Source organism: Lissotriton helveticus, chromosome 1_1 (assembly GCF_964261635.1).
Source record: "Lissotriton helveticus chromosome 1_1, aLisHel1.1, whole genome shotgun sequence".
Taxonomy (NCBI): Eukaryota; Metazoa; Chordata; class Amphibia; order Caudata; family Salamandridae; genus Lissotriton; species Lissotriton helveticus.
The window spans coordinates 580,503,310-580,518,437 of NC_136057.1; the positions used below are offsets into that span (position 1 = coordinate 580,503,310).

General features: G+C 45.8%; 1 protein-coding gene across 1 annotated transcript in view; it reads left to right on the forward strand.

Moving 5' to 3' along the window:
* The window catches only part of CMAS (cytidine monophosphate N-acetylneuraminic acid synthetase), a 312,398-nt gene that overhangs the window by 114,758 nt on the left and 182,512 nt on the right, over positions 1-15,128 (forward strand). The window contains exon 6 of the mRNA XM_078674080.1: positions 5,883-5,977. Within this exon, the coding sequence (XP_078530206.1) occupies positions 5,883-5,977 (95 nt within the window). The remainder of the gene's footprint in view (positions 1-5,882; positions 5,978-15,128) is intronic.

Here is a 15,128-nt window from a genome sequence, read left to right on the forward strand (position 1 = left end):
AACGCAATTCAATAAAGGTGGGGCGCAATCCTCTTACACCAAGCAAAGTAGAGGTGGATACCGGGGCAACAGCGCCAAGGGCAGACGCAGGGGCAACAACAACTCCCGTTCCTCCGCCACCAACAAACAGTGACCCCCTGTCACTGCCCCAGACCATTCCACACCTGTCGGGGGGGAGACTCCAGCAGTTCCTGCCAGTCTGGAAATCCATCACCACAGACAGGTGGGTCAGGAAGCTTATCCAATTCGGTTATTGTTTGGAGCTCACATCCACTCCACCCAACATACCACCAAAACACCGTCCTATGTCCACAGAGCATATGCACTTATTGCAGCAGGAGGTTCTTGTCATGCTGCAAAAAGGCGCAATAGAGCTCGTGCCAGTGGAGGAAGAAGGCACAGGAGTGTACTCCCTGTACTTCTTGATCCCAAAGAAGGACGGGTCCCTCAGACCTATTCTGGACCTCAGACCCCTAAACCAGTATATTCTCTCCGAACACTTCCACATGCTAACGCTGCAACAAGTTCTTCTGTTGCTCAATCAGGGAGACTTCCTCGCAACCTTGGATCTCAAGGATGCTTACTTTCACATTCCACTCCATCCATCACACAGGAAATACCTCCGATTCACCATTCAAAATCGGCATTATCAATTCAATGTCCTTCCTTTCGGAGTGACCACAGCCCCAGAGTGTTCACAAAATGTCTGGCGACAGTGGCTGCGCACCTCAGGAGACAGAACGTCCATGTCTACCCTTATCTGGACGACTGGCTTGTTCAGGCAAAGTCAGCCCAGCAGTGCGCCACCGACATGTCCCACACCATTCACCTCCTTCACGGTCTGGGCTTCTCACTGAACTATCCGAAGTCGCACCTTCAGCCAGCACATGTGCGGCAGTATCTGGGCGCGACAATAGATACTCTGGCGGCCACGGCTCAGCCAAATTCAGTGAGGATCAACAACATCCAGTCGCTAATCCAAAAGTTCAGACGCAACACTCACTTCCAGCAAGAGTGTTCATGCAGTTGATAGACATGATGGCCTCCTGCATCTTCATAGTCCCGCACGCGCGGTTACATATGCGTCCGCTCCAAGAATGCTTGGCACATCAGTGGACTCGGGCTCAAGGACAATTGAACGACCTAGTGTTGGTGACCGGTCGGGCATACAACTCTCTGCATTGGTGGAATCCACACAACCTTTGCAAGGGCCGACCGTTCCAGGAGCCTGTGCCACAGATTATCCTCACGACGGACGCATCTCTCCAGGGATGGGGAGCTCATGTACGCCACTACACAGTGCAGGGACTATGGACGACGCAGCAAAAGAAGATGCACATCAACTACTTAGAACTGATGGCAATCTTCATGGCGATGAAGGCATTCAAAATCCATCTGTGCAACAAGGTCGTGTTGATCCGGACGGACAACATGACAGCCATGTACTACATCCAAAAGCAGGGAGGTACACACTCTCCACAGTTGTCTCATCTGGCTCAGAGCTTGTGGAAGTGGGCCATTCAGAGGAACATCTTCCTCATGGCGGAACACCTCCCGGGCAAGGACAATCAGATGGCGGACCTGCTCAGCAGGTACAGCCACCAAATGCACGAGTGGGAGATACATCCATCAGTACTCCGCCCGTACTTCCAGCAGTGGGGTCATCCAGAGATAGACCTGTTCGCCACAAGGGAAAACGCAAAATGCCAAAGCTTGGCCGCCAGGTTCCCTCACCCACAGTCGCAGGGCAATGCGATATGGATGAACTGGTCGGGCAGATTTGCGTACGCTTTTCCCCCAGCACCTCTCATACCGCTGGTGGCAAAAAAGCTAAAGCAACACTAGATGACACTCATCCTAGTTGCTCCAACGTGGGCACGCCAACCATGGTACACCAAGTTTCTAGAACTCTCCGTGGTACCGCATCAAAGGCTGCACCTCACACCCAGGCTCTTGACGCAGAACCATGGCGACATTCAGCATCCAGATCCGCAGCAGCTCAACCTGGCGATCTGGCTCCTGAGGCCTTAGAGTTTGGCTACCTTGCCTTGCCTCCTGAATGCATGGATATCATTCGGGAGGCGATAAAGCCCACCACCAGAGCTTGCTATGCAGCGAAATGGAAGCGGTTTGTCATTTACTGTGCTGAACACAACATCAACCCGCTAGATGCATCCATTCCCAACATCATATGTTATTTGTTACATCTTTACAAATGCAATCTAGCATATGCTTCCATTCGGATACACTTATCCGCCATAGCGGCTTATCTCCAAAACAGGCAGCATCGTTTTCAGAGTGCCTGCCATTAAAGCCTTCCTGGAAGGACTAAAGCGGTTCATCCCTCCCAGGACCCCGCCAGCTCCTGTATGGAACCTCAATGTGGTCCTCACCAGGTTGATGGGCCCACCTTTTGAGCCTCTACATTCATGTGAGATTCAGTTCTTAACGTGGAAAGTGGCTTTTCTCATTGCCATTACGTCTCTACGACGTGTTAGTGAGCTACAGGCGCTCACTGTACAAGAGCCATTCATTCAAATTCACTCCAACCGGGTGGTGCTGCGCACTAACCCTAAATTTCTTCCTAAAGTGGTTTCGCAGTTTCATGTCAATCAGACCATGGAACTGCCCGCGTTCTTTCAAAACCCAGAGACTGTGGCCGAAAGAATGCTGCACACCCTTGATGTCAAAAGGGCTTTGATGTACTACATCGATAGAACCAAGCACTTTTGGAAAACACAACAACTCTTTGTGGCCTTTTCAGCCCAGCACAAAGGCAACCCCATTTCCAAAGCAGGTATAGCCAGGTGGATCGTTAAGTGTATTCAGATTTGCTATCACAAGGCTAAGCGCACTTTAACGGTCCCCCCCAGAGCCCACTCCACCCGCAAGTTGGGGGCCTCCATGGCTTTCCTTGGTAATATCCCTTTGGAAGATATTTGTAGAGCAGCCACATGGTCTACACCACATACATTTACTAAACATTACTGTGTAGATGTGCACTCCAAGCAGCAGGCAGCTGTAGGGCAGGCTGTTCTTCAAACACTTTTTCAGACTTCTGCAGCTGGCACAGGCGGCCGCCGTTAATGGAAGGACTGCTATGTATTCTATGCTATAGATATGAATTCAGCAGCCCACATGCCTCGAACTGAATATGCTACTTACCAGTATGCATCTGTTCTTGGCATGTAGGGCTGCTGACATTCATATCTATAGCATAGATCGCCGCCGCCGCCGCCATTTCGAGTCTTTTTTAGAGCTAGCTTCTTTAAGAGTTGACCAATAAGCATCTTCCCACTCCCTTTTTGCTAGCCCCAATGATCTCTTATGTTCTTGCCTGGCTATCTGTATTAGGGGTTGGAACTTGCCCTTGACAGCCTCAATTAGCCTTGTCTTGGCTTTCCTGCATGATGCAGAGTACCAGTCATGTTTCCCTTTAGTTTTATTCTGGGGCATAGTTTTCCCTGCAGTCCCCTTTACCCAAAAAACTTCCCATATAGCTTTTATGGCTGCTTCATATATAGATGTTACCCTATCTACTGCCATGGGTGGGTCTATAGAACTAATCTCCACTTGTGAGGCTTTGAGGACCTCTTCAATAGTGGAGAGTTTATCAACATTGCTCGAGATTTTATTCCACTTAAGGCGTCTTCCACAGGAGGAAACAGTGACCCCATGTGGACAGCTAGATGGTACTGATGGCACTCCAGTAGACCAAGGATTCATAATAGATAAAGAAAGTGAGTTGTGGTCACTCTCTATGGTCGGTATAATAACCATATCGATGACCGAACTCCAGAGCCCCCGGTCCAACAGAATATAGTCGATCCTCGAGGCACCCATCCGGTCAGAAGATGTGCGGCCATTAGTGGCTCTTAGTCCAAACTCCAGAGTCAATGCATTTAACTGTATTGCACTACGAGTCCAGCGCTTGATAGGAGGGATAGAGAGTGTGGGAATACCCCATCTACTATCTTCTTCTCCTAGATCAGGGATTCCATCCAGGGGAAGTGGCTCGTATGTGCAGTTAAAATCTCCTGCTATTAGGATGTGATCAGGTTCTTTGTAGTCCCTAAGTTGGGCCTCAAGGTCGGATATTACAGGTGAGTTGCACCCATTTTTGGTACCTCTAGCATAGACATCTTAGAGATCTAAAGTCAGACCACCACGATGACTAGACAGAGAGATACCAAGGATATCTGGGTTATCTATCCGCTTAAGGGTTAGTCGGCAGTTAAGTGAGATGCTTGCCCAAATGATGAGCCCCCCTGAGGGACGCCCCTTCCCTTGCTTGGGTTTTTCAGCTGGGACAAAAAAAGTGACAAACCCAACCCGGTACAGTGGCTCGGTGCTCCAGGTCTCCTGGAATACACAGATCTTATGAGCTTCGACCAGATCGTTCCACTCGGGCAAACCTAATTTCCTAGTGATCCCCGCAAGGTTCCAACTAAGAATTTTTATTTCACCCTTAGTTGGTTCACCTCTAGTTTTGATAGTTTTAGGGGTGATCGAACCTGCACAGTCCCTGTCTGGGGCATGAGGTATTGGTTTGATAGCTGCCACAATTGGAAGGTTGGGACAGGGAAGATGAGAGGTGGCTGAGGAAGCCTCCTCCTCACCCCTTTTTAAATCATAGATTGAAGTGTCTGTTTATTGGCATACTGACCTGCTGGGGCACCTTTTTAAGCATTTTTGTCCAAATGAATTACTACACTGCATTGTTTTTTTATACACACACCTGATGAGTATTCACCAGCTTTATTCTTAACTGTATATGTGGCTATTGCCTCTGAATTGTTTGAGGAGATAAAATTATCTTCCTCTTTTATTCCTTTATTACAAACCAGTGTTACGCTTGTTGAGATACTTAGGTATATACATTTTATATGTATTAGCAGTCTAGATGAAAAAGCTAGTTTGTAACAACAAACAAGGAAACCATTATTGGGGAAGAGAAGTTGGTATTCGCTCTAGAGTTTAAATATTTAATTTGTGTATGCTGCGATGATATGGCTCTCCTACTAAAATGCATTTGAACTATTTAGTAGAAACCCATTTTTATAGTGCATTTTGTACTTGTCTATTTTCTTTTATGACAAAGAATTGTCGAAATAGTTTGAATCGCTATATTAATGATTTTATGGGTCTTCGTCATGGTTAAAATGAAGAAAAAAAAAGATTTAATAGAAATGCTATGTTATACTAATGTTTTAAGTGAATTCAGATATTTATCAATTTGCCATTTAAAAAGGATTTCTAAACTTCTGCATAATGAAGATAGAAATTCTCTGTTTTTAGAGCTAGCCAGTAGGAATTATTTAGGTATGCTGAAAGCTATCATCGATGTACCCAATAGAAAAAAAGTGTTGAAGGTTCACAGTAACTAATACCAGTTTAAACTCCCAAAAGCTGTATTACTTGTGAACACCAAATAGTAAAATGTGCAATTGTTCAAACACGTCTTTTCCTCATGGTCTGAGAATACTTTTGAAGAGAAACCTACTAAAAGAGGTCACTTAAGGTAAAATGTTTGGTAAAAGCCAAGTAATTAACTTTGATATTATACTTTACAGGTAATTCCTTTTTAATAATGGTGAGGTTTTACCTTGGGAATTAGTACTGATTTTCTCTCTAAAGTAAGATTCAGTAAGTGCCCTAGGGTACCACTCAGTGTATTATGATGTACATATGTCTAGAGTTTCCTTGAGGTTAAACAATTGCCAAATATCTGAATAGATTAATGTCCCTATTGGTAATAATATTGGATTCAATTGTATATACCTGTTACTCTGGCTAATTATTGTAAGTGGATTTGTTTACAGAAATATTGGGAACCAAAGTAGTTGTGTAACACTTTCATTTTTGTTTTAATACATTTGTAGGATGGCAAATTGTCTTATTATGAAATGGAACCGGAATACAGCGTAGATATTGATGTTGACATTGACTGGCCAATTGCTGAACAAAGAGTGCTGAAGTAAGGCTATTTCTTTGAGATAAGACCTTTGTTGTGTTTATTTTGCATGCAAGTTTTCAGACCAGGTTATTTTATGAATCACTGTTTGGTGGCTAACTGCAGAGCTAGGACCTGTGGCCATACATACTTTTGAACTACCTACTAATGGTCCAGAGATTGCAGATTTCTTGCTTTTGTACTTTTATCACTGGAACCTTTAAGTTTTCAGTGTAGACCACAAATAAGCGTGTGACAAAATGTTCTTCATGCTAAAGCAACACCGTGCTCAGAGCAGAGTTGGTTTTCTGAGCTAAAGTCTATGCCAATCACCTAAGGCTAAAAACAGTTGGCAGTTTGTCCCAGGGATAGCTTGATCGTTTCTGCTTCCATAATCATGCTAAAGCTTGCAAAGATGGTCAATATTTGAGCCTCAGATCTATTGATATTTCAAATCTATAACATAATTCGCTGAGCCTTCATTGGGACAAACATGGAATTGTTTCATGGCCTACATTTCTAAAATATAACAAAAATATGCCAAAATAAGCTAGAGCCTCTTCTAATGCACTGTTCAAGGCATGTGAGCTGTAGATCACTTGTTTTGCATACTCCTGCCATCTAGTTTTGGGTCCAGATGTTTTTAAGTTTTTGTTGGAAGAAGTCTTTCCAGCCAGAAGGCAGGTGACTCCTCCTTTCGGTGTTGGTGCACATGGGCATTGACTCCATTGTTAGATTGTTACTTTCAGCCATCAGGTTTGGATGTGTATTGCTGTGCTCCACTTAGAAACCGTTTCTTCAGGTTTTCCTCTGTGCACAATCCACTCTACCCGCGTCCGTATATTGTTTCAAACGTGTATCTCACTTCTCCGCGTATCGTATCAGTCAAGATTTTTTTTTATTTCGATCGAAGATCTTCGGGTAGGCCATCCAGCCTAACTGCATCGGTCAACTTCGCAGTCGATTGAACGGACTCCATTCAAATTCTGCCCTTGGTGCCACGCCAAGTATCCACGCACCGACTCACTCGAAGTGTGCAACTTGTGCTTGTCTCCGGAGCACAACGAACAGAACTGCGTTCCGATCAAAGAAAACGATCCGTGATCGTCTGGTGCGAAGTCTCGAAATGCAGAGTCAAGACGTCGAATACACGCCAGACATCTTCGGTTGAGGATCCAAGCACCAATTCGATGCAGAAGGGGCCAAGGAAGGACAAGAAGTACTTGCCTCCATTCCAGAATCGGACTCCAAGATTTAAGAGGACTTGCCACAAGGTCAATGACCCGTGAGTACCGAACGCCCCTTGATCCAAAGTCCAAATCAGCGAAATAAAAGGCTTCGGTCCCACCCTCTTCTTCGGGCCTTGGTCGGCACCGAGACTGGTTCAGACGCTCTGCCATCTGGCTAGGCACCGAGACACGTCACTAAGCCTTCCAGCTCGGAATCGAGTTGGACAAAGTCTGGCACTGAGCCGAAACAGTCGGGCTTAAGGCTGAAAACCGCTTTGGAGCCAAAATCATGGACACCAAAACCAAAGCCTCCTTCGCTGCCAAAACCTTCTGCCCCGGAAAGTAATTCTACCCCAGCACCGAAATCTTCGGTGCCGAAACCTAAAATTGTTCCTCTAAAGCTGCAAGATCAGATTTTCAACGCCCCAACACCCAAATCGGACCCAAAACAAAAGGAATTTCATATAAATCCAGATACAGGACGTGTTGTTACTAAATCAACGCAAACCTGAGTCAGAGGACACCCGTTACCGTATCTCTTTGAAGAGGAAGAATGTAGGTATAACCTCTCCCCTCCTCCTCCTCCTCCACCACGTTCCTCTACACCAACTTCTCCAGCTTTGCAGCATTTACTTATTACACCAACTAACTCTCCACCAACTGATGAGACCATATTTTACCAATATACCCCTGGAAGGATTATAGCACTGATTCACCTACAGATAACGACCCAGATCTTTACCCTTCAAAGCCTTCCCCTCCTGACATCCATGTCGGTTATTTAGAATTACTTGCTAGAGCTGCAGAATATCATGGGGTACAATTACACAAGGAATCTCTAGAGGAAGATTTCCTATTTGAAACACTCAGTAGCACACAAAGGGCTAGCAATACTCTACATATTCTTAAAGGTATGATGAGACATGCCTATGATATCTTTAAAGATCCAGTGTGTGCTCGTATTGTCACCCTCAGAATTGATAAAATATAAGCCTGCTCCCTCAGATCTAGTATTTATTAAATGACCATTACCACTAGACTCCTTGGTGGTCTCTAATGCCAGTAAACTGGCCAACTTATAGACTACAGGGGATGCTCCCCCTCCAGACAAAGGGGCAAAACGTTTGGATGCGTCTGGCAAACGAGTAGCCTCTCAAGCACCAAATCATTGGCGCATTGCCAACACCCAGGCTCAGCTAGCCAGATATGATAGGGCGCACTGGGACGAAAGAGAGCGATTGCTACAATTCCTCCCAGATGAGCACAAAGCAAAAGCTCAGGATATAGTCCAGGAAGGGAAGCTCTGATCCAATTCCTCAATTAGATGCACTTTAGATGCTGCAGACACCGCTGCTAGAGAGATCAACACTAGTGTGTTATTAAGGAGACATGCATGGTTGAGGATTTCTGGTTTCAAACCCGAAGTCCAACTGTCCATTTTAAATACTCCTTTTGACGGGGAAAATCTCTTCGGGCCCGACGTAGATAAGTCATTAGGAAAGATTTAAAAAGTCACAGAAGTAGCCAAGTCTATGGGAGCACTGCAGTCTCCCTCTAATCCGGGCTCCTTTTGTAGCTCCTTCTACCGTGGATGGTTGAAAATCATGTCCTCAGACAATGCTGCCGCCTCCTACAAAGGCAACAACCAATCTTCCTCTACAAGGGGCCTCTTCAGAGGAGGATACAGGGGCAACAGCAACAAAGGTCGTGGCAGGGGTTACACACCACGTAATTCCCCCTCCATAACAAAAGTGACATGCCTACACTTCCCCCAGATCATTTAACACCTGTCAGGGGACGTCTTCTACAATTCCTCCCCATTTGGCAATCTATCCCACAAACGAATGGGTGTTCGGAATTATCCAACATGGTTATTGTCTGGAGCTTACCAGCAATCCTCCAAACAGTCCCCATGTTATTACAAAATGTCAACAGAACATTTACATCTACTTCAGCAAGAGGTCCAATCTCTCCTGTCCAAAAGAGCCATAGAACTTGTGCCGTTACAACATCCAGTGACAGGCATGTACTCCCTGTATGTTCTCATTCCCAAAAAAGACTGCTCCTTGAGACCTATTCTAGGCCTCAAAGAACTAAACTTCTACATACTTTCAAAGCATTTCCACATGGTGACACTTCAAGTGCTCCCACTCCTAGAGCAGGGTGTTTTATGTCTATTCTAGATTTAAGACCCATGTTTCCACATTCCAATTCATCCCGGTCATTGCAAATACCTCAGATTAATGATAGCGGGTCATCATTACCAATTCAAAGTACTACCGTTTAAAGTCACCACTGCTCCCATGGCATTTACCAAATGTCTAGTAGTAGTCGCAGCACATCTGAGAAGATAATACATCCATGTCTTCCCATACCTGGAGGACTGGCTCATCAAAGCCAGCACTTACCAAATGTGTCTCCAACACACTAAAACCACTATTCACTTACTTCACCAACTAGGGTTTACAGTCAAAGTGTTGAAGTCTCATCTACAGCCTTCCAACACACAAACCTATCTGGGGGCCATGATAGACGCTCAAAGCTCTAGCTTCGCCCAATGCAGCCTGGATTCACAGTATTCAGTCCCTTCTCACTCGATTTCAACCCAACCAATGATTACCAGCAAAAGTATTCATGCAACTGCTAGGAATGATGGCGCCTTGCATTAGAATTGTTCCCCATGCAAGACTTCACATGTGTCCCCTTCAAGAATGCTTAGCAAGTCAGTGGAACCAGTCGCAGGCTCAGTTGACCGATCTAGTGTTTGTAGATGGCCGCACCCCTCACTCTCTTCAGTGGTGGAACCCACAAAAAATATCCAAAGGGCGGCCCTTTCTTGGCCATGTTCCACAGACCGTGCTAACAGCAGACTCATCGCTTACTGGTTGGGGCGCTCACCTACAAAGTCACACAATCCAAAGATTATAGATATAAAGTACAAGGGCCTCCATATAAATCACCTAGAGCTACTAGCATCATTTACTACTACGCTTCTTTACGACATATTATGCCCCATCTTCGCTACCCTTGTACAATTGTACAATATAACCTCCATGTGGCATTTGTCGTGTAATCTGTGATCATTCTTGGTTTTATCCCTACCTGTTCTTGTTTTTGCATTATTGTCCTTCCTTTCCTTCCTAATGTAAAGCGCTCTAATATCCTGTGGGATCTTGTTCGCACTATTTAAAACTTTATAAATGAATTGATAAATAAATAGCAGTGTTTCTAGCGCTCAAAGCCTTTCAAACTCACCTAATAGGCAATACTGTTAACATGACCGCTATGTACTGTACACAAAAATGGGGGGGGGGGGGGGGGGGAGAGACACGCTAACTCCAACTGTCCTGCCTAGCACAAGCCATTTGGAAATGGGCCATACATCACAAAATGTATTTCTTAGCGGAACATCTTTCAATCAAATTGCAGACCTTCACAGCAATGAGAGACCGCAAATCCACAAGTGGGTACTTCATCCCCAGATTCTTGTTCCCTACTTTCAGGAATGGGGATTTCCTCACATAAACCTGTTCGCCACAGCTCAAAACGCAAAATGCCCAAGCTTTGCCTCCAGATTCCCACACTCACTCTCCAAAGACCATTCCCTACGGATGAATTGGTCAGGGATATTTGCCTACGCTTTTCCACCTCTCCCCCTCATTCCGCTGGTAGTTCAGAAGCTCAGACAATCATCCCTCAAACTTATTCTCATAGCTCCCACATGGGCATGTCAACCTTGGTTCACCATCCTGCTAGAGCTCTCAGTAGTCCCACTCCAAAAGCTGCATCTCCACTCCAGTCTCCTCACTCAGAGCCATGGAGAAATCAGGCATCCAAATCCCAAGGAAGTCAACCTAGTGATTTGGCTCCTGAAGTCATAGAGTTTGGTTATTTACAATTACCACCAAACTGTATGAATATCCTAAAGGAGGCTAGGAAACCTAATACTACGGCATGCTATGAAGCAAAGTGGGAACGGTTTGTTATATACTGTAACAATGACAATATCAATCCCCATGATGCTTCAGTGCAAAACTTCATCTGTGATCTCTTCCACTTAAAGCAATCAGGATTAGCCTACACATCCATTCGATTGCATTTAGCAGCAGCAGCTGCATACTTACAAAACAGACAACACTTATCTCTACTCAGAGTTCCAGCGATTAAAGCCTTTATAGAATGACTAAAAAGAGTAATACCACCAAGAGCTTCACCTGCACTCGTATGGAACTTGATCCTCATGAGGCTAATGGGTCCACCTTTTGAACCAATGCGCAAGTGTCAACTACTATTGCTCTCATTGAAGTTGCTTTTCGTATTGCAATCCCTTCCTTAAGGTTAGTTGGTGAACTCCAGGCACTAACAATACAAGAGCCTTTCTTTCAACTTCACAAACATAAAGTGGTTCTTCGAGCCAATCCCAAATTTCTTACTAAAGTGGTTTTTAGGTTTTGCCTGCAAGTGCGCTAAAAAATCTTATGAGTCTTATGTGGGATCGATGACCCGCCCCCGGCTCCCATTGGCTATCTCCATAAATGGAGGCTAGCCATTGGGAGCCGGATCTGTCCGTCAAGGCCGGACCAGATTCGGGGGCGTTCCCGCGTTTTTTTCCCTGGGCGTGGTTCCGTTCGTCTTGGAGGCGGCCTCTCCTCTACCGGGCCGGATTACACTGCTGCAGCCGTCGGAGTTGGTAAATGTGCGGTGGGCGGAGTTTCGTTTGGGTTTGTTTTCTTGAGTCCATGCCGACCGCCGCCGGAAGAAGTCCAGGTGAGTGTTATTTTATTTTATTAATTGCCTTCCCGCCCCCCCCTCCCGCTGTCGGTGTGCCCGTTCCCGCCCCCCTCCCGCTCTACGTGTGCTGTCCTGTCTTCCCCGCCCCCCTCCCGCTGTCCGTGTGTTCCCGTCTCCCCCCCCCCCCCCCCCCCGTGCCGAGGGGTTTCCCAGAGACCGGAGTGTTTCCCAACTTGGCGCGCACCATCCATGCAGTGCGAGCCCTGAGTCCTCGAGGCCGCCTGCTCACATCACTGGCGCATTGGGCTAAAGGTATATTATGTTTCATTGTATGTGCTAGAAAAGGGGGTGGTGATGAACAGAGTGTCTGAATTAAGCAGACCACTCTTACCCAGTCCAAAGATCAGGGCTTGATCCATCACCGTTATTTAGCTCACTGCCCCATCCCAGTTCAGAACCTGACTATATGCAAATTAGTCTGTCCCTGGCCCAGTGCATCATGGGAACAGGGCAGACCAAACTACCAAGCCAATTCTTCACCAGAAAGGAGACAAGCTACCGGGGACCACCCCCTTTTCTGAATCATTTTGTCCACCATAAGCGTGGAAGGGTATACTCAGATGTGAGTCCCTTGCTCATTGCACCATCAGGATTCAAGCAAGCCGGGCCGAAGACGCCTGAAATGGCAGAAACCGGTCCCCGGAAGCTGGTTTCCTTCCCAGTATAAGAATTGGCTTGGTAGTTTGGTTTGCCCTGTTCCCATCATGCACTGGGACAGGAACAGACTAATTTGCATATAGCCAAGTTCTGAGCTGGGATGGTGCAGTGAGCTAAAAAACGGTGATGGATCAAGCCCTGATCTTTGGACTGGGTAAGAGTGGTCTGCTTAATTCAGGCACTCTGTTCATCACCACCCCCTTTTCTGAATCATTGTATGTGCTTTCAGATTGCGTTGCTCGTTCCCAACTGCCGGTGACCGGGACACAGCCCTGGTAACTTCCTTTTTTTAGTGCAAGGCATTTACACTGTAAGTATTCCAGATACCCTAATGATTTGGCAAGGAGAACAAAAAAAAACCTCTAGAACATGATGTTTGGATGACTTCAAATGATCTCTTGTGTTCGTTTCTGTGGAATCACCGAGGCTTGATGAACACTAAGTGAATCTGATGCATAAACGCAGCTTCTATGTCGATTCTGATGAGTGCCAGATGTGGGGCGCATGTGATGTGTGTGTCTTTGTGATCAGGCAGAATCCATTGCTGTTTTTAACCTACCGTAGCGCTGTCATGTTGATTGCCCCCACTCAAGGGCTGCTGCTACGGGGTTTGACTGCAAGGGGCTGGATCTTTTCAAAGGTGGGGTGCTTTGGTCGTGCTGGAGGCAGCAATCGGGTGAGAGAAAGGTGGGGGTCGGGCTCATTAAAAGCTGCATCTCAGAATATACACTCAGAAAGAAAAACAGCAAAGCGCACACTGCAAAAATAAAAATCATGCAAAGCACCAAGTGCTTGTTCTCACACTGGAACAAAAGCAGTGATTTAATTCACTTTTAAAATAGATAGGAAGTCGGGTGGGCTAGATTTCTTCTTTTATTTCACTTGATGCACAGTTTTTTAGTGGCTGGTGTCTTTCTACGTACTTTGCCTTGCATTCTTAACAAAGTTAGGCAAAATGGATCATTTGCAGGCCTGGCGAATTAACATTATTACGTGTCTGTTGATTCGATCTTGAATGTAGAGCAACATTTATTTGAACATGTTACTTTAAGAAAAGGTAACTCCTCAGACATCTGTAGGCAGTAGTGCTTCATTCAAATAAGCACACACACTACTATCGAAGTGACAGATTTTGTATGTACATGTCCTCCATTTACACTCACGATTACAAAAATTTACTTTCCGTGAATTGCTTCGAATAAGTCAGAAGCGGCCCATGGTCTTCCGGTGAGGTCGTCAGACACCCCAGACTGAGAATGTAGAGAAACGGAAACACAACTTCTCTAATGCACCCCAGGTGTGTGAATGTGTGAGAGCCGCCCATGGTAAATGGAAGACCAGAGCTGTAAATACTGATGGGAACCAGGAGATGGTATAACAGAAGCACATTACGAACGTCAGCTTCTAATCCTGGTTGCAGAATCAAAACTGGTGGAATGTGATGGTCGTAAAGTGCACTTACGCACCGGCCTCCAAGGCAGAACGGCGGCATTCACACATTCAAGATCAGGGGTGGGGTTCTAGGCGTTCTTTTGTGTTGCAGCCTGAAAAAGTATTTTATACCCACAAACTTACTCCTGTCAAAGCAGGGAAAAGTTCATTTTCATAGTGTGGCAGCCTGATTTACACCCACAAACCTACTCCTGTCAAAGTCAGGGACACCTTCATTTTTTTTTTTGCAGAGTTTTATATAGCGCGAACTAGACCCAAACCGAATCGGGTATCAGAGCGCTTTACATAGCACCAGTTACGTTACATGAGGACACACATTCATTTTTGTTAGGCACGGGGAGATTAAGTGATTTGCCCAGAATCACAGGATGTTTGGCGTCGTTACCGAGACTCGAACCCAGGTCCGTTGGGAGGGGGCACGCAGATATTTAATAAAGGAATTAGCCCCTGGCCTCACGTGTCTCATCTCCAGATGCAAAGCACAGACCAGAATCAGGCAGCCGGCACTGTACTGACTGAGCCTTTCCGGCACGGTGTGTTAGATAAAATGAACCTACCTACTACACTGTAACTGGGGGTACTGGCAGGGACCGCATGACCATGTGAGGTGCAATAGGTGTGCGCTGGTATGACCGTAACTCCATGTCAGTGGAGGCGGGAGCCTGGCACCCCGCCCCCCGCTTTATAGTGCTATAAGCAGTCCGGTCTCTGCGTAAGCAAACCAAGTATTTCACATCACTTAGTGCGCTCAGCAGAGAAGCCAAAGAGATAATGAGCAAATAGAACCCTTTTACAGTCCGGATTATTTCATACGCTCAGCAACAAGGCCAAAAGGTGTGCTGTTTTAACATTAAGCACCTAATGTTTATTAATTGCGAAACGTTTTAGCCACTCACGATTGTGTGCCTGGTCGGTATTACGCCCTATCACGTTTGTGAATGTGTATATATTTTGCAATGTGACCTATGTACTAATAGATATTTATTACTGTGTTTGGTACTGTGTACAGACAGAAATGAAGCTGAAACTTGAGGACCTATAATAAC